This window comes from Anser cygnoides, chromosome 2, assembly GCF_040182565.1.
Source record: "Anser cygnoides isolate HZ-2024a breed goose chromosome 2, Taihu_goose_T2T_genome, whole genome shotgun sequence".
Taxonomy (NCBI): Eukaryota; Metazoa; Chordata; class Aves; order Anseriformes; family Anatidae; genus Anser; species Anser cygnoides.
This window is the reverse complement of record NC_089874.1, coordinates 162,010,553-162,029,567: the sequence shown is the minus strand read 5'-3', so window position 1 is coordinate 162,029,567 and position 19,015 is coordinate 162,010,553. Positions and strand designations below refer to the sequence as shown.

The 19,015-nt window shown below is 46.2% G+C and overlaps 2 protein-coding genes across 2 annotated transcripts; both read left to right on the top strand.

Moving 5' to 3' along the window:
- The first annotated feature begins 1,425 nt into the window (after window positions 1–1,425).
- LOC106042170 (lymphocyte antigen 6E-like) lies at window positions 1,426–6,278 on the top strand. The gene is made up of 3 exons (XM_013190953.3): window positions 1,426–1,641; window positions 4,894–5,013; window positions 5,650–6,278. The coding sequence occupies exons 1-3, from the start codon at window positions 1,590–1,592 to the stop codon at window positions 5,856–5,858; spliced, it is 381 nt and encodes a 126-aa protein (XP_013046407.1). The 5' UTR covers window positions 1,426–1,589; the 3' UTR covers window positions 5,859–6,278.
- A 3,069-nt stretch (window positions 6,279–9,347) lies between these two features.
- On the top strand, window positions 9,348–16,983 carry LOC106042188 (lymphocyte antigen 6E-like). Its single transcript, XM_013190965.3, has 3 exons — window positions 9,348–11,190; window positions 15,773–15,892; window positions 16,706–16,983. Exons 1-3 carry the CDS (start codon window positions 11,139–11,141, stop codon window positions 16,915–16,917), a joined length of 384 nt encoding a protein of 127 aa, XP_013046419.1. The 5' UTR covers window positions 9,348–11,138; the 3' UTR covers window positions 16,918–16,983.
- Window positions 16,984–19,015: the final 2,032 nt, after the last annotated feature.

Genomic DNA, 19,015 nt, shown 5'->3' with positions numbered 1-19,015 from the left:
ATAAACTATTTCACAAGGAGATGAGGGCTGCAGTCCCCGGTATGGAGGGTGCAGGCTTCGGTTTTCCTCCTGCTGGTACGTTATAAAGGCTCTGGCGTTACAATGCCAAACAACACCCCTCCTTTGAGCTTTCCTGGTTAATTGCCACCTCTGTTTCAACTGAGTTTCATGCTCTACCTATTGAGAAAGCAGAAATTTCCTCACCTTAGTCACACAGGTTTCCATACTAGCAATATTTGTATTTCCAATTTACAGGGGTTGGAAAGACTTACATCACCTGAAGAGCTAAGGCATGCTTCTTCAATGAGATAATGACTACAGGCGGGTCATACCGAAAGCCCACATATTTAGTGGGAGACGGAAATCTGAGCGGCTTTGAGGCTAAGAAAAAGGGGAAGTACAACAGATGGAGAGCAGCAAGGGGCAGCGTCCCTGGCAGAAGCTTGGGGCACGCAGGTTGCTCCGGCTGCCGTGTGAAAGAGATCCAGACGGGTCCATTTTTTTTGGGACCGTGGCTCTGTCCCCACGATCAGATGGCAGAGAGGCAATGGTGGGAGGAAAAAGCAACGGAAATCACAATAAAATGAGAAACATTCTGAGTTTGTACAGGGAGAACACGATAAAAAAGGAGGAATAAAGAGCACTATATGGAAACCCAGTGGAGTATTCTTATTTGGCATTTCAAATAATTTTGGCTGGCTGTAATTTTTTCTTTCTTTTTTTTTTTTTTTTTTTTTTCTTTTTTTCTTTTTTTTCTAAAGACTTAATGAGTTGAGAAGCTTGATCAGGCAGCCCCTCATTCTCCATGCTTTCACTGTTTTGTGTTCTTCTCCTTGACATTTTTTTTTTGCAATTTGTGAGAAAATTCACAGCTTATTCAATGTGATGGGGGTGGGTGGGTGTTATTCTTATTTTTTTAATTTAGGTGGTCATTTTCATTGCCCAGTGGAATTTATTTTCCAATAAGGCAACATTTTCCCTCATATAAAATATCCAATTTCTGAACAGAAACATTTAGGATTTTGAACTGCAATATTAAAAAGGCCCACAGAAAATTATCTCTGGTCCCCTATGAAATGCGGTGGAGCGAGATTGCTCTTGTGATCTAGCTGCATTGACAACCCTGGGAGACATTTTGAAGATGTTTCGATCCCAATTTCCATTTCAAATCCAAGCCATTTCCATACGCACGAAAACAGTGCGCAAGGACAGGATCCTCAGACGGCGCTGAGACCCAAGCGAGCCTGCAGAGGCGAACATTCCTCTTCTCACGTGGGCACCGTTTTGTTTTCGTGTTTGGCTTTTCCTCCACTTACCCAGAATTAGAAACTGTTGCGTACTTAGTAGCAGATGAGCAAGCCATATTGTGAAACAACTCAGAAACGAAAGGGGGGGGGGGGGAGGTACACGTTCGTTTAGATTTCTAACGTATTTCCCCACACAAGAACTGACACGTCCTTCTCAATCATTCATCATCTGACACTGCAACCCCATAGTTATTATCCCGGCATCAAAGCAAACACTGCAGAGGTATAAAAAGTGCCCTGCGTGAGTCCTGCTCGCTCTGGAGGCTGCGAGACCTGCAGAGGATGAAGCCTTCTCTTCTCGTCGTGCTCGCCGTAGCCCTGTGCGCGGAGAGGGGTGAGTCGCCAGGGATTGCTTTGTGCTTGCAAGACCCCGGAGCTGGGGCGTGCCTTTGACTTCGCAAGGGAGACGAGGGGATTTTGCAGCACGGATGGCAATGCTGAGCCTCGTTTTGCTCTAGAGGATGTTGCATTTCTCAGAACAAGAAGCAGCTGACCCCTTTCGTTTAGCAGATGGTCTTCCAGCCAGAGGATGTATCCCTACCTGGAGATGTTGGAAGGATGCTGAGGGGCTGAATTGGGGGGGATGACAGACCCACCTCACCTGGCCCAGCTCAGCCCTTGCAGCAGCTCCATGCAGGGAGCCCTGAGACTTGGTGCAGCTCTGTGAGAAGGGGAGTTAATTTTGCTTTATGCAGTTGTGGATAGGGAGGTGGTAATATCTGCAATAAGGCTGCAAATGTAACATAAAGTAAAGCATGACTTTTTTTTTTTGTTTGTTTTGTTTTCTTTTGTTTTTCTTCCTTGCTTGTTTATTGGAGGCAATTACAAGCTTTAATTACCTAAAATGGTAGAGATGGTCATGCCATAAGGAAATGCAGCTCTGGCTCCCATCCCTTTCTTGCAGCTCATTGCTTTGAGCTGTAACATCGCCAACATTAATCCCAGACCTGAAATCGAGATGCAGAGTCCCCTTCTCACTCTGATAACTTTTTTCCTCTATCTGAACATCCCTCTGACTATTTCAAGGGAAATATTTTGTTCCCTCAGATCAGGCGGCTTTTGCCTTATTGCAAACTGAATCTTTCTCTGGCTCTGTTGTAGGGCTTTACCTGCAAATTAATGGCCATTCTGGTCCTCACCTAGCAGGGCACTGAGGCTCATAGTTAATTTGAGGCTGTAAATGTTCTTACCCTGGGACTTCAGAGGCTTTAAACCTGGCATGTGCTAAATCATTGTGCTCAATGGGGTTGAGAAACTCGAGGGTGATAAACGGACCCTTTCCTGCAGCTTATCAACTGTAATCACATTTTTTAAAAAGATCATGTAATGAGACAGCGAACTTACTAAAGGAGTCAGTAAAATTAACACATAGGCAGCACCACTTTGCTGTGCAACGTAGCCAGAAGGCTGGTAGCTGTTCCAATTAATCCTGAACCTTACCGATTTTAACGGTGCAAATCCTGCATCTGCTACTGCTTGCACTTGCTAATGCTTTACATATGTAAGCTGTTTATCTGGGTGGCTCGAATTATTCACGTGAAAATCTTCCTTGAGGAATGTTCCTTTTCATATAGAGCAGAGGTCTGCCTGGGCACAGGCAGGAGACCTTCAAAGGCAGCCACATGTCTCCAAAGTTGTCTGTAATAAATGCTGAGCTTGAAAGAAACCTCCTGAGCACAGAGGGAGGTTGGCAAAATTATCTTGCATGTGCCTGCCCTCCTCCCATGGCACCTAGACTCCTAAACTACCAGCTTTGGGAGGCTGGGATGAAACAGGGCTTGGGCATCCAGCAAGCACCACTATTTCCTGTGTAGATTCAGGAAGTTTCTCTTTGAATGGGCTTGATTAAAGAAGCTGCATTAATTAATGAATAAAATGAATTGCATGTCTGGAAAACCCAGTTTGGGGACTCTGTTGTAGTATAAAGTTAACCCAGGAGGAATGGGTGGTTCCTTGTGGGGTGGAGTGCTTGTGTGGGGTTTGCACAAGAGAAGAGAATGAGGCATCAGCAGTTTGCATGCAGGTCGTCTAAAGGAGGTCCCGGACTCAAAAATGTTGCCTGCAGCATTAGGACAATACTGAATGATTTGCAAGGACTAGAGACCACAAGAGGACAGTGAAGGTCAGTGCTAGGTGGCCATGGAAAAAGCAAAGGGGCTGCTAGCTGTGGTCGGAGAGGAGGCTATGTACACAGAGGATGACTATTTCCCTAAAAGGCTTTTTTGTTTGGTTGGTTGGTGTTTTTTTTTTTGTTTTGTGGTTTCCTGTGAAATGCAGCACATGCCCCAGTCACTTCGATTCATGACCTGAGATGGGGTCAGGTCCTGGCTGGCAGCACCCTGTGCACTGGGGATCCTCTTTGGGTCAGATGGACTTGTCTAGGGTCAAACACGGGCAGAAATGAGGTTGGGACATTGCTGGCAAAGGCACCAGCAAGGACAAAGAAGCTTGGGCAAGGAAGAAGAAGGGCGAGGGAGATGGTACAAGAATAAGATGGATATTAACTGGCCACTGATAGGGATAGTCTGGGAATGTGAAGAATGAGACTAATCCCCATTGGGTGACATTACTGCAGGAGTGTTTGCTGCAGATAAACATATGAGCAGGAAATTCCTCTTATCATGCAAAGAAACCTTCCCCAAGGATCTCTTTGCTATGAATGGCTGCTTGAGCCTAGTTGTGTGCAAACTGTTTTCATTCATGCAGATTAGCACAGCACTTTGCAGATGCAGTCTTACAGATGTACAAATTTCGTGGTGCTACAGTCTTCACCCATGGATGGCTGCGCTAGGAGCATGCTGCAGCTGGGGGGCTGGTTTGCTGAGCCCTGTCATCTATGGGTCCAGGATTGCCTCCTAGAACAGGAGAGCTCCAAATCTGAACCAGTCAAATGCAAGCATCTGTCTTCCCACCAAACAGCGAGGTGCAGAGCAGCATTGCTCGTTCCTCATTGAGATATGCTGAGGAGGCATGCAGCAAAAAAGTCACACTCTGTGTGGCCACAGGGGTCATTCTCAGATCTCTTTGCGTTTCTGAAATTCAAAAGATTTCAAGAAGAATTCACTGTTGGTTTGCTTGTTCTGAGAAAGGATGTGTAGGCCAGGGCTTTTCAGATAACTTGAAGAGGATGTGAAAAGGAGCAGACAGGACTCGGCAGGTGTCTTTCCAAGCAAGATCCATTGGCCACCCAACGGGGCTGGAAGGAGCCAGGTTAGAAAAAGCTCAGAAGGGGTTTGGGCTGCAAGTAGTGTTCGACTGGGGAGCTATGTCGAAAAGCACCTCTGGGGATGCCAAAATTTTAAGAGAGACTCAAGTAAGTATCCAGAATGGAGATCCCTGGAGGGTTGCTAAAAAAGCAAACCACATCAGTGTCAGGAATCCGAGCCTAAAGTAATTTGGGTCCAGGATAATTTCTGGGGGAAAGTTTCACACATCTTTGCCCTGTTTTTATGCTTCCCTGGGCTACCTGTTTTTGCTGGGTTTGCCAGACCCTCAGTCTGGGCCAGCACCATCTGTTTTGTGTTCCTGTTTTGTGCTCCTGCGAATGTTCCTAGAGGTGAGCCATGCGCTCTGTGTTCTTTTGCAGCTTTCTCCCTGACGTGTTTCACATGCAAAGATGCATCGTCCAACTTACAGTGCCTGAGTACAACCACGTGCTCTGACCACGAGAAGTACTGCCTCACGACATATTCCACCACAGGACTTGGTAAGTGTGCAGCTTGTCCTAGGGTTCTGATGACCAAAGGGGTTCAGGTTAGGCTGACTGCAGGGTGTCCTCCCACCAGAAGGTGTGGCAGAAGAATTAAGGATCATGGCACGCGGAGAGGAAATCTTGTGGCAAGTGGGAACTCAGCGTAGCACGTCTCTGTCGCAATATATCACAACAATACCACATGTGCTATTAAGCACACCCAGGAGAGGGAAACAATGGAAAAGAAAAGATTTATCTGCACAAAACCCTTGTCTAATCTGCAGGCTCACATATATACTTAAGAGGTGGTGGAACTGGAAAGGACCAGGTGCTGTGGAAGGAGCAAAGCCAAGGCATGGTGACGATGAAGTCTCGCAATCTTGCTCTGTACAAATGCATTAGATCTCCAAATCCCTGCTTCAGGTTGCATTCAGCTGGCTCTGAGAATGACATAGGAGTCTTAAGGTCTAGGGATGGTCTCCATAGGTCATATATAAACAAATCATGATGCAGTGTGCAAAGCCCAATGGAAAACCGATGGCATTAAGTATAGAAAAATATACTCCCCAGTGGATATTCTGCAGACAGTCTATCATTAAAAAAAAAAAAAAATACAACTTTTCTCCTTGTTGTCTCTCTCTCCCACTTCAGGCAATGACCGCAAACAGCACATCACCAAGAAATGCTCTGCATTTTGCCCATCCATTGACCTGAATATTGGCATTGCCGGTGTCGCCACCAGCTGCTGCGAGTCTTCCCTGTGCAACATCAGCGGGGCCAGCAGCGTGAAAACCAGTTACACCATGATAGCTGTGGGCGTCTTGGCCAGCCTCGCCTGCATCCTCCGGCTGGGGTTTTAAAGGGTCTGGGGGGAAAGGAGCTGCCTGGCCTTGCATTGCCAGGGCTCCAGATCTCGTCTGTACAGAAGTTTCTTTTGGGGTCAATGCTGCCCTGCCCTGTTTCTCCTACCTGGTGTGTCACATCCCATCGGCAAATATTTTTGCTCTTTCCGTGCTCTGATGAGCAAGCACAAGAGTATGGCCCTACCTCAAAATGGTGTTTGGAAGAGAAAGGGATGGGAGTACCATATAGGCACCATCTCTCCTACCACAAAACTTCATAACTCCATACATTGTTTCCCCTTCATTTTGGCCTTCCCATCCTCCTGCGCCATTTTTCCCTTTATGCCATTTTCTGCCCTGCATCATTTTGCTGAGGAAGCCTTTGATATTATAGTTGTTAAGCAGAAACTGGGCACAATAAAGTGTTATTTTAGACTATTGTGTGAGTGTGTGGTATGGTACATTGGACACAGCGGCTGGATGCGTCCTTTTTAGCAGCAACAAAAGTGGAGGCGTTAGTCTGCAAACTGAATTGAAATAATGCTGAAATATATTGCAATTGCTTTGCATTCACTTCAGGAAGCCTCTCCTAAGGCTTTCTTTTTTTATTTTTTCTTCTGTATTGGCAGAAGTGTCATTTTGTGACTCCATTTCAGAGTAAACTGCATTCTATTTGACTTGCATTCAATTTCCCTTCTGGGTCAGCTGGCGGAGAGGAAATGGCTGCTGAGCTCTCCAGCAGGCAAACAGAGGAGACAAGGAGGGACCAACATAAAGGGATCTTGAGCACTAAATTTTCTTTAAAGTGATTTAAGATTTTCCAGTGAAAGTTGTTTTATAAGCATTACGGATTATCTTGAAAGGGAAGAAAAGTATCTTGCATGGTGTTTAAAGGAAACCCCTCAGAAAAGACACGCGGTTTCTACCGTGTGTCTGCTGGAGTGTTGAAATTTCAGCTTCATCTGTAACAAAATATTAACTCTGAAAACAAATCTCTTACGTTTGCTAGTCAAGTTTTCTACCAGGGTTAAAATTTGAAGGAACACATTCCTTTGTGCTGACCTTCCTTGTAAATAATCTTAGTTCTGACTGAGAAGTCTGCTCACTTAAACCCTCCCGAAGTGAGTCGTGTGAGGCTGAAATGCTTTCTCCTGAGCTGAAGAAGCTCTCCATTAGGGTTACTCTGACAAAGATTTCCCGGGGTAATTAGTTGGGTGCAGCTCACCAAGCTGGTTCTGGCTTCATAGGCTCACCGCACAGGGAGAACCGTGGGGATGTGCCAAGAGCAGAGGAGCAAGGCTCACAACTCCCAGGTCTTTGTAACAGGTTTGTAAAGGAAATGTTGTCTCACAGCCTCCTCTTACTCCAATTTACTCCAATGCCTTCTTTCCCACCCTTCCTCCCCTCCATGTCCAGTGCCTGGCTATGCAGACCCTGGCTGTTTTCTTTCATAGCCTTCCTCATCATCTTCTTTGTCCAGTCTTGGCCTGGGTTTTGCTTCCAACCTCTATTTTCTTGTTATAGCCTCATCTCTTTTTTTATTTATCCTCAGTGCAACTGAAAGGTTGGCCAAGGATATTCCACCTTTAGCCACGAGACTCTTCGTTGTCCCTATGGTTTATATTGTGCTGCCATCCTTCAGCTGAGCTGGCTCCAAACTTCTGTCCCATCTACCCCCTTCATCTTTCTTCCCATCCTGCCAAATTTAGAGATATTCATGTGGCACACACGTCTGAATATCTTGAACACAGGAGAGCTGTTCTGTGCCCTCAGATGGCCATCCTCTGCCCCACTCCCAGACCATACAGTGGTGAAGACCGAACTATTTGAAGTAGCCTCCAGTCTTTGCTGTCCACAGGCTTAGGATTTCTTAGTGACAGCGCTGGTTGGCACAGGCCAAGATCAAGCTGGGGCAGTACTGGTGACTGCAGGACAGGTCTTGTCCTCTTGAGATTGTGAATTCAAAGCTGCTCTTGGCATCCAGGTTTAAAACAAGGTCATGTCCTGGGCTACCTGGGCTTGGCAGGAGCCTCTGTTTTGGGATGGGAGGGAAGCTGGGACATGAAGGAAGAATGTGTGGGAAAAGGGGATGAACACATTTGTAAGAGCCTGCTTCTGCCATGCAGGGTTTCACGGTCTGCTTACGGCCATCACATGAAGGAGTTATGAACAGCACTGAGAAGCCAGGACGCTTGTCCTGAAGGGAGCAGCTCCATCTGTGGGCCGCAGCCTGCCTCCCTCGCACCTGGTTTCTCCCTGACCCCACAGGTTTTACATTCCCTCGTGCCCAGCAACACAACCCACCGAGATTGACCGACATCTCTGGTTACATAAAAGATTCCTTATCTGTCTTATCTGAATTGTCCTGAGGCACAGGAGGTCCTCAAACCATGAAAGCTTCCACAGGGAACCCTCCTCGGCAATAGGTGTTGTGTAAGAGGAGACTCCGCTCTGCCAGCCTCCCTGAGAAATCCTGATGTGACATCTGGCGTGCAGATACAGGTGCCTAATTCCAGGTCCCTCCACCCCAGTTTTCTTATTTGTTGGCTCCCATGATTGCATACTCCTCCCATGAAAACATCAAGGTACCCTGCAGAGACATCTGGGGTGCCTGGAGGGCTCCTGGGAAGAAGAAGGGCATCTCACTCAGATAGTTGCGATTGCTCCTGGGAGGCAGCTGGCTCTCTCTACTGGGCTTATATAAGAGTTCGTTTTTTGGTGCTCTGAGTCACTGCGCCAGGACCTGAATCAGCCAAGGAGGCCTTGCCCTGCCTAAATTAGGCACCTGTGGGAGGTGATGTGACCTTGGTCCTTGTTTTCCCTAACTCAGGGCTTTATCACCATTGATAACGGAAGGTTCTATGCTGCCTTCTGCTCTCCTTGAATGCTTTGGCCCTGTTTTCCCTCACAATATCAACTTTCTTCCCTTTCTCTTTGCTTGTTTGTCCAGATCAGATCAACACCAGATCAACCCAGCGAACCAGTGACAAAGCAAGAGAGAAGATGGATTTGTAAGATCAGAACAAGGTCTTCAATGGGTCTAAAATGCTTCTGAAAGTCGTGGAAAGTGGCAAAACAACCCCTTTTCACAATTAGCTGTGGCTCTATTGTCACGTGGCCAACTCATGGCTCCATTTTGAGGTCCATTTTAGTTTTCCCAAATGGGTATCGATGAGATCACTCAACAGAGGTGACTCAGTCCCATAGTTATTTTGGTCCTCCTCAATCTTACTTCTTCCTTGGTGTCCCTGGTTGGCCTGCTCCAGACCTTCCTCCAGGCTGAGGTCTGTGATGATGGTCAGCAGGAGATGCCTCCCTAGTTTGGCTGCTTAATTATTGCCTCTGACTGCTTCGAGTTTCGTAATCTGTCCTCTTGAGAAAGAAAGAATCACTGCAACTTAGTCACTGGGCTGCAAATTAGCCCTCTCTAGATGCTATGAAGAGAGCATGCTCCAGCATTACAGTAGGCCTAGGTAATAACCAAGACTTTAATATCTTGAGGACAGCTCCCAGATAACTGTTTGACATAGAAGAGCTTGTTTCCTACTCAAATTTCTTAGATTCAGTACATGCTTGTTGGCAGTGCTTAGCCTCACTTGCTGACTAATAAGCTGGTGACTTGATGAACGGACTGAGCCAAAATCCTATTGCATGAAGGTTCATGTAGAAAGAAATGGGTGTTGGAAAGGTCAGCGTGACGGGGGATATGGCAATAACTGGATCAGTCTTTCAGTTACGGAGAAGGGGAGGCTGGAATACACAGTACAGAAGCCTATGGGGAAATTAATAGGACCAAAACAAAGGAAAAACAGTTGCTTTCTTTTACCCATATTGCAAAATATCAGCAGGAGGAGACACCCACTAATTAGGAAGAGCGACCTGTTTCTAACACATTTGGACAGTAAACCTAATTGACCTCAGCAAAGCAGAAGGTTCAATCTGATCATCACCAGCATGACCCCTGCTGACCTCACCAATCTCCCAAACCAAGAGCAGGGATGTCTGTTTTGACATCAGCCTTGAATAACTCTGGAATTCACAACCTGATGATGTCATTCCTGGAGCAGTTCTAGGAAGGCCTGAAAAGTGTCAGAAACTCATGAGGATAAGGAAATCATCCAGTGTTTAAGTGAATCATATTAGATAAAAAGGAAACAACCCCTTGTGCTGCAAAGACCAAGCAAATACCCTGATGGCTGCTCCTAGTGAACTGCCTGCTACATTATTATGTAATTGTCAGAAAAAGGTGGTTTTGGCAACATTTTCATTTGTGTGTTCTGCTACCTGCTGTGCAGGACTAATCTCACCTTCGAGGAACATTGAGATGGCAGCACGAGCTCTTACAAGACGCAGCTCCTATTAGGGTTTATTTCCCATGATGTCAGAAACAGATCTTAAGAAATTCAGAGGAGGGCAACACAGAGGAATAGAGGGAGACGGACTGATTTAAGAGGAGAGATTGAAAAAGATATTGTGAGAGATGGCTTTTTCAAAGTAGACTGGCAATTCCAGGATGCCAATTTGTGGTATTATAAGCAGAGGTCTGATTTCCAGAAACTGCTGGGTGCGGAGAAAAGCAGACCCTCTAAAAGATCCCCAAAATAGAAGCAAAACATCATTAAATAAAACATTTATGGGATTTTGAAAGGTATTCGAGAAGTACAACCAAGAGAGGAATGAGCACAGGGATTAACTGCAGGTAGCAGAAAAATGATAAAGATATGAAGACCAACATGAAAATTTGAGGAAAAATTTCTGTGTAAATAACCATTAGCTAATTTCATTTAGTGTAAAATTGACGTTATTGGAGCTAAATCAGTGTAGGCCAGTTGAGAATCTGGCCTTCTGGTTCTGCGAAATAATTAAGGAAAGCGGTATGAGCCCTGGTGCATCACGCACAGACTATCTAAGTGGATTACAAAAACGCACTGCGAGGACTATTTCCCCGTGCCTGCAGGCTCCGCTATTTCATCAGAGCAACTCCTGCTTCCGTTGAGAAGAAAGATAGGAGGAAGTGAAGGAAGACAGAGGAGAGGAGAGCTCCTCATTTCCCTCATTTCCCATTACTCATAAGACTGGAAGAGCAATAACCGAGGTGCTAAAGGGACTTTTCCCCAAGGTGCTATCCTGTTCCATGGGCTCCAGCATGGAGAACTCCCACATGCACATTACACACCCTTGGGTTGATTTCATGTCCACCCGCGGGACATCTGGAACCTGTAAAACTGCTGCTGTTCCAAAGGTATATAACCTGCCCTCCAAACACCTTCCTAGTCTGGCTGAGAGTGTCTGGTGGAGATGAAGACTGCTCTTGTCACCTTGCTGGCTGCTGTCCTGTGCGTGGAGCAAGGTGAGCCTCTAATACTGTTGTTAATTAAAATAAGGCTTATAGAGAGGATGGCGTAAACTTTCCATGTGGCAGGAATTTTGGGGGCCATCACCAGCTTTGCAATATTGCAATGCTGCAGCCACGCGGCTGCCAGCTTCCATCTATACCTTGATTAACAATGAGCTCTCCATTTGCTGCAGGAATAAGATGCTGATAAAGTTAATTCTTCCACCCAGCAGGTGGTACCAAGTGATAAAGCTCTCACTGTGTTGTACCAGTTGCTGTTATATACATTCAGTGGTCTGTGGGATCTTTCCCGATGATGTAAGCTGAAAGTGTCAGAAGTCATAACAAGACATATTTTTTACCCATATCGGTTTTACATATTTTACAGACTTCTCCTCACAGCTGCTTCTTTCATTGTTCTGAGCCATGTGGCATGTCGTGTGTCTTGCTCCCTAGGAAACACAACACTGAGAATTTTTATAGGTGAAATGGGAGTCAGAGGTGAAAGAACTTTTGTATGCATATGTCATGTTAATGGCATCCTCCTTCCGAAGCAAAGTCTGAGTTATTCTAGATGTTTGTCCTCCTTCTGGGACTGATACACGTGTATTGCTACATGCCACTTGCACGATCAGTTTGGCAGTATCTCCCCCACACCTGATGGTTTCCCAGAAACCATGATACATATCTAGCAGGGGTTGAGAAAGACATTTAATTAATTCTTGCTCTCTGATGTATCAACCTCTTACTCCCAAGTTTTTTTGGACAGATGGCACTGCAGCATGCTTGGAAGATCACAAGTTTTGGCCAGTTTTGGGGTGGGGAAAGGGGTATGTAACTGTAAAAACAAGAGTGCTATCCTGAGTGGTATCACACAAAATGGAGACAGGAGAGTAATTATGAGGGGCAACATCCTCAGTATTACCTAGGACGATGTGGAAGGCTAACAGAGACCCAGGACACATTTCATGGTGGTGTACCTTATTGCTCTAGTGAGCTGATGACATTTTATATTGGCATTACCTTGCAAATGGACATTAGGACAGCCTTTTGTACAGCAGCTTTCTGTAGCCCAGTCTTGATCAGAGACAGCTAGTTGTTCTAATTCAAGTCTTTCACATTCGAGATAAAAAGATCACAACTTTCTGGACTGGTGCAGAGACAAAGGCAGTGTTGGACAGAACTATTTGATTATCCTCTTGTATCTGGGGCTCCATTCCATTTCTGTGCCAACTTTTGATCAAAACTCTTGATGTCACAGCCCACCAAGAGGGTCTGTTGTCATTTGCTTCTATGAACTTACTGGTATAGAAATATGTCCAAAAGAAATATTAAAATGTCACAATCCTTTTCCCTAGTCCAATGCTGGACCAGATCAGGTAGACTTTTGTGTGATGTGGCCTTGAAAATTTCCAACAAAGAAGATTGAACAGCCTGGAATGGCTCAGACACTTTTCCCTTTAGAGAGTTAATCTAAATAGCTAACACCCCTTTCTTTTTGTACAGTTTTCCTGTGTTTTCAACATAGGCTGTGAAGAACAGTTTACGACCTTCTTTGCAGTTTCTTTTTGCGTGCTTGACGAAGGTCACTGTGTCTTTCCTCAGCATTATCTCACTTTGACTAAACAAATGAAATGCTTCCAACCTTTTCTACAAGGTTGTCTTTTCAAGATCTCTGACCACTTCTCCCTCTCCTCTGGTCCCTCTCCAAGTGCTTCGCATATTTTTGAAGTGTCGCGTACAGATTAGGACATCGGTGTTTCAGACGAGGTCTTGCCAGAGTGGAAAGGGCACTTTGCATATCTTGCACATGACGTTGCTGCCTGTGTTCCCTTGAGTGACATTTGTTTTCATTGCTGTAGTGTGACACTGTTGGCTCCCGCTGTTTACATTGCAGTTCTTAATTGTACCCTAACCTGTTGTTCCTCATCCTGTGTTATGTGGCCAGTTTTATTTTAGTGCAATGTATTTCTCTTTTTTGAACCGCACCCTTTCTTTATTTATTTACCGTTTTGTTACATCCATGTGTCAAAATCACCTAGAACTCTCCTTACAGTACTTTTTCAGCTAATTTCTCCTTGGCATCATCATTCTAGTCGGTCGGGGGAGGTGATTGTCCCGCTGTACTCTGCGCTGCTCCGGCCTCACCTCAAGTACTGTGTGCAGTTCTGGGCACCACAGTACAAGGACATTAAACTGTTGGATAGTGTCCAGAGGAGGGCGACGAAGATCGTTAAGGGCCTAGAGGGGAAGACGTATGAGGAGCGGCTGAGGTCACTTGGCCTGTTCAGCCTGGAGAAGAGGAGGCTGAGGGGGGACCTCATCGCAGTCTACAACTTCCTCGCGAAGGGGAGTGGAGAGGCAGGTGACCTATTCACTGTAAACACCAGTGATAGGACCCGCGGGAATGGTGTTAAGCTGAGGTGGGGGAAGTTTAGGCTGGACATCAGGAAGAGGTTCTTCACCGAGAGGGTGGTCGCACACTGGAACAGGCTCCCCAGGGACGTAGTCACTGCATCAAGCCTGTCTGAATTTAAAAAGCGATTGGACTGTGCACTTAGTCACATGGTCTAAATTTTGGGCAGACCTGTGCAGTGCCAAGAGTTGGACTAGATGATCCTTATGGGTCCCTTCCAACTCGGCATATTCTATGATTCTATAATTCTGTGATTCTATGATCTAAAAATATGAGGCAATCCCTCTATTGCTTCCCTAGTGCTACTAGTGATGATAATGTGTGGTACTGAGCCCACAGCAGAGCTCATGGAGAGCCTTATGAGCTGCTCTGTTCAGATTGCTTTGACCAGTAACCATTGTGAACTGGGCTGTGAGTGTGTTTTAATGTCTGCATTTGCCCCCTTTCTGTTGCGTTTTCACTGGATTGTGTCTCCTGAGCTTGGTCATAAACACACCATAAAAGAATGTGTCAACAATTTTGGTAAAACATTATTACATTTCTACCCAATATTTATGCTATTCTAGCATGTTTTACCCTGGATATGAAGATTCAGCTTGTTTAATGATGAAGAAAAAAAAAAAAAAGCTACACAATTTTGTAGCTCTCTCAGCATCAACCCTTCCCTTCCCTTCCCTTCCCTTCCCTTCCCTTCCCTTCCCTTCCCTTCCCTTCCCTTCCCTTCCCTTCCCTTCCCTTCCCTTCCCTTCCCTTCCCTTCCCTTCCCTTCCCTTCCCTTCCCTTCCCTTCCCTTCCCTTCCCTTCCCTTCCCTTCCCTTCCCTTCCCTTCCCTTCCCTTCCCTTCCCTTCCCTTCCCTTCCCTTCCCTTCCCTTCCCTTCCCTTCCCTTCCCTTCCCTTCCCTTCCCTTCCCTTCCCTTCCCTTCCCTTCCCTTCCCTTCCCTTCCCTTCCCTTCCCTTCCCTTCCCTTCCCTTCCCCCTTCCCTTCCCTTCCCCCTTCCCTTCCCCCTTCCCTTCCCTTCCCTTCCCTTCCCTTCCCTTCCCTTCCCTTCCCTTCCCTTCCCTTCCCTTCCCTTCCCTTCCCTTCCCTTCCCTTCCCTTCCCCCTTCCCTTCCCTTCCTTCAGACTTCTCATTTAATGTCCTCTCTGACCTACGTTGCCCTTCCACTTTCTTGCAGCCAACTTCTTTTCAGGCAAAACTGCACTCACAGGAGTGTTGCTTTCTGCCCTTTCTGTACTGACAGTCTCCCCAGACTTACCAGGAACTTGGCAAGCATTCTGCGTTGATTCCCTTTCCAGAAATAACTGTGGTTTTAAAGAAACTAATCCTCTCTCCTACACATTCCTGTTTCTGCTCTTCTTCCTTTGTATCATCACTTTCCAGAGGCTCTCCAGAGATCTATCCCACCACCTTCTGCATCTCAGGGCAAGGATGAACACCCTTGAAAGACAGGACAGCTCATCATTGCCTGCCCTTGCAGGCATCTTCTGTATCTGTATTCCAGACGTGTGAAGTATACCACCAAATCTGCATTTACCACTTAAACGCCACTTTTGGTTAAGACTTCCCATTTATTCTCCACCTTACAGCAGCATGCAGAAGTTCAGCAGAGCATCTGACTAGTCTGCCCAGACTTCCTAGGACTGAGGTTAGGCCAGCTCAGCTAGTGGTGTTGGACCTCACGAAAAGATCTGTGACTGTACTCACTCTCCCAGCCAGATAAAAGAGAAGCAAGATGCTTTTCCCACTTCCTGCATTGCCCACCTCCTCAAAATGCTCTGGGCCTCAGGCATCCTCATGTTCTCCTTGGCGAGCCTTGTGTACACCTTGCGCAGGAGAAGCGACTGAGTAATTCACGTGGCAGAGCTTACAGGACAGAGAAGCTATTGCTCAGCAATAATCTCCATCATAAAAGATGCCAAATCCTTGAATTCCACTCACATCTACTGCTGCCAGAGATTGCAAACAGATCGATAACACATCGCAGTCTGAGGCGTATGAGACAGAGAGGGATTTAACATTGCTGCCACTGGTCAGGGGATAAAGTAAGTCACTGGTCATTCACACACAAGCATTCATCAGGCTATAACGAAGAAAATGTAGATATTTGGTTTGCAGGTATTGTAGTTCCTAAACCATGAAATTTTCTTTTTTTTTTTTTTTTTTTTTTTTGTCCCTCCAGCTTATCCGTTTATGTGCTATGTGTGCCAAGAGCAGGAGTCCAACAAGAACTGTTTGACCATTTCCATGTGTGCAAAGGAAGACAAATATTGTGTGACTATCCGTGACAACGTCGGAACAAGTAAGTTTCTGAACAATGCTTTTGTTCGGGCTGTAGAACAGGAGTCCCAGGAATTCATGTATGCAAAAAATTACCCCAGTCACCAACTGTTAGGAGACACTGACCCTGTTGCTCCTTATTGCAATCACTGCAGCATCACTAAATACTTGATAATATTACCAGGAGTTGGGGCAATGCTGATGCTATGTATAGCAACACCAGGGAGTGAACTCCAGCCCAGGGCTGCATGCACTGCTTCCCGGTTTTCTCCCCCAGCTTTGCTGTGACCTCTCCAGCTAGCTCTTGCCATGGCAATATTCACTCCCAGGGTTGGTTTTCAAAAGTGTTTGGACAAAACTGCTCCATGGCTGACTCCCTCTGCCATGCACAATCCTTCAGGTTGGCCCTTGAGGTTCATGGTGAAGGTTGAGGTGAAGGTCAAGGTGAGGTTGAAGGTGCACCTTCAAGCACCTCCATGTGTTCTCATAAAATACATCCACAAGGTTCTCCGTTGCAGGAAAACCATCCTGGTGGGCAGCGATCCAGCCTGAACATTGCTTTGGGCAGCCTGAACTGAAAGCCACCCGCACAAGCTAATTTCACCTGGGAGAGATGTACCATGGAGCCCCGAGAGGACCAGCATCATGTTGCAGCAGTGTGGACATAGCCAGACTGCTGCCAGTCCAGAACAGAGGACATATTTGCCTTGGGCACTGGTCCCTGGCTCTTTTTTATTCACCACTGCAGATTTAGAACATCTTACAGTTAGAAATGTGAGAACAACGATTCTTACATTTGACTTTCTTTCCTTTTCCCCCATCTTTTCTTCCTTAGAGCCCAACAAGCCTAAGTATGTCATCTCTAAGATGTGCTCCCCAACGTGTCCAGCAGCAAGTCAGCAACAAAACCAAGCCTCTCAAAGGGTTTCTTGCTGTGAGAAGCCATTATGCAATGTGAATGGAGTCAGCAGCAAGCGAAGCAGCTACGGAGTGATGTCCCTGGGTGTCCTGGCCGGTATCACTTACATCTTTGTATGTGGACTGTGATGGGTTAGGAAAAGCTCGCCAGGATGGCCTTGTTGTCTGAAATAAAAGTGTGTAGCTCTGGGATAATTACTTCTCTCAAGAGTCGTGCTTTGCAGACAAGCTTCCCTTGGGATTTTTGAGAGTCTAAATAAGGTAGGTACTGAACTCTCATTGATTTCCTAAGCTTACTTGAATCTTAAGTGTCCCCAGACATTCAAGTCACCCAAGGAAACACATAAAAGACAGCTCTTTTGACATGTTCAGGCTTCACATCGTTACTGCTCTGAAGAGGTCCTTGAAGACATATTTTTGTCACTTCGAGTTTCTGAGCACCGCATGGAATAACAATCCACCCTGCCTGAAACACGGGTAATTGCTTGATAGTTAGGCCAGCACTGAGGGGGTGTTCAGCATCTTCTTCTGGTCACAGTAGGTTGGTTATCTCATGTTGGTCAAGCAGCTCATAAACAAATACAGAGGGGTAAAATGTATTTCCGGCAGTGTTTTGGACATTCCTCCAGCCTCAGTGGGCAACGATTTCTGGCTCCCCTGGCTCTTTGCTCTTGTAAGCATATCACTTTTTGAAATGAGCATTCTTCGTCTCCCAACTCTGACTCATCAGCAGAGTTTGGGGAAAAGGCAGAAAGGAACAAATGTGACTGAGAGAGGAAACAACGTCTGGTAGCGGGGAGACGGAGGGAGGAGGGAAGGAGGGTGGCATGGACGGGGTCCGTCTGGAAAAGGAGATGTCCCCATATCTATTTCCCTCTTTTTTTGCAGGGCCAAACCAACTTGAGAGCTGTTGCCAAACCCCAGTCATGTAGAGATCATGCGATGGTTTCTACAAAACCATGGTCCTGGCACAGAAACGATTGATTGTGCTGGGCTTTGTTCGGTTTTGCACTCCAGGCTCTCTGCTCCCTCCTCTCCCAGCAAGAGCTGCAGCTGAGGGGAGACAGAAAAGCTCTGTAGAGGAGGCCTGGGGGTGTCTACAGAGAAGAAGAAGGGCAGGCAGCCAAAGACTATCATAAACAGCCCAGAGCTTCCTGGTCATAGCCCCTGCTGCTTCTCTGGAAAAAAAAAATAAAATAAAAAGGAGAAGAGTTGGCAGTGTCACTAGCTCAGCTGTGTTCTAGGGGAAACTAGAACTCATCCAAACAATTCAAGGCCTTTGTTTTGTGGTTAGTGGGTTTTGTTGTTGTTTTTTGTTTCTTTTCTTTTTTCTTTTTCTTTTTTTCTTTTTTTCTTTTTCTTTTTGGATGAGATGTATCTGGTAGCTAAAGGAGACCTTTGGTTTGTCTAAAGCATCGTCTTGAAAGTCTGCTGTATTTTGGTTGCACATTTTTGGAAGGATGCACGTTTCTGAGATGTTTTATGCTGTCAGGTTTATGAAGCAACTGGTTTCCCATGATGATCAGCCAAAGGTGCCCCATCAACCTCTGGTGTTTGTACTGTGAACTCTGGAGCCTGGTGCCTGGCTCATGCTGTAGATATTTAGAAAAATGAAGCAAATGAAGGAGTTGACACCAAGTCCTGGGCAGGGACAAGAAACCACCAGCACCCATTGATCTGAGCATACTGGTGAGCCCAGCCCAGGGATGAAAAACAGATGTCGAGCGGGCCAAACAAAATTTGCTGTTAAGTTTCTTTTGGAGAAGTCAACCACAAAACGGAAGGAAAGCTAAGAGGGAGTGTTGTGGTTTAACCCGGCTGGCAGCTAAACACCACACAGCCGTTCGCTCACCCTCCCCCCTCTCTCTCTGGGATGGGGGAGAGAAACGGGAAAGTGAAGCCTGTGAGTTGAGATAAAGACAGTTTATTAAGACAGGAATATAATAATAACAACAATAATAATAGTGATAATGATAATAGTATTAATAATAATAATAATGTGTAAGAAACAAGTGATGCACAATGCAATTGCTCACCACCCGCTGACCGATGCCCAGCCTATCCCCGAGCAGCCGGCCCCCCACCCCGGCCAGCCACCCCTATATATTGTTTAGCATGACGCCAGATGGTATGGAATACCCCTTTGGCCAGTTTGGGTCAGCTGTCCTGGGTCTGTCCCCTCCCAGCTCCTGCTGCACCCCCAGCCTGCTCGCTGGCAGGACAGAGC

What these genes read in the sequence shown, in the direction of transcription:
- LOC106042170 (XM_013190953.3), top strand. Translation starts at nt 1,590, where the DNA reads ATGAAGCCTTCTCTTCTCGTCGTGCTCGCCGTAGCCCTGTGCGCGGAG. An exon ending in AGCCCTGTGCGCGGAGAGGG is followed by an intron (nt 1,642 to 4,893) that starts GTGAGTCGCCAG and finishes GTTCTTTTGCAG; the next exon opens with CTTTCTCCCTGACGTGTTTC. An exon ending in ATATTCCACCACAGGACTTG is followed by an intron (nt 5,014 to 5,649) that starts GTAAGTGTGCAG and finishes CTCCCACTTCAG; the next exon opens with GCAATGACCGCAAACAGCAC.
- LOC106042188 (XM_013190965.3), top strand. Translation starts at nt 11,139, where the DNA reads ATGAAGACTGCTCTTGTCACCTTGCTGGCTGCTGTCCTGTGCGTGGAG. An exon ending in TGTCCTGTGCGTGGAGCAAG is followed by an intron (nt 11,191 to 15,772) that starts GTGAGCCTCTAA and finishes TTGTCCCTCCAG; the next exon opens with CTTATCCGTTTATGTGCTAT. An exon ending in CCGTGACAACGTCGGAACAA is followed by an intron (nt 15,893 to 16,705) that starts GTAAGTTTCTGA and finishes TTTCTTCCTTAG; the next exon opens with AGCCCAACAAGCCTAAGTAT.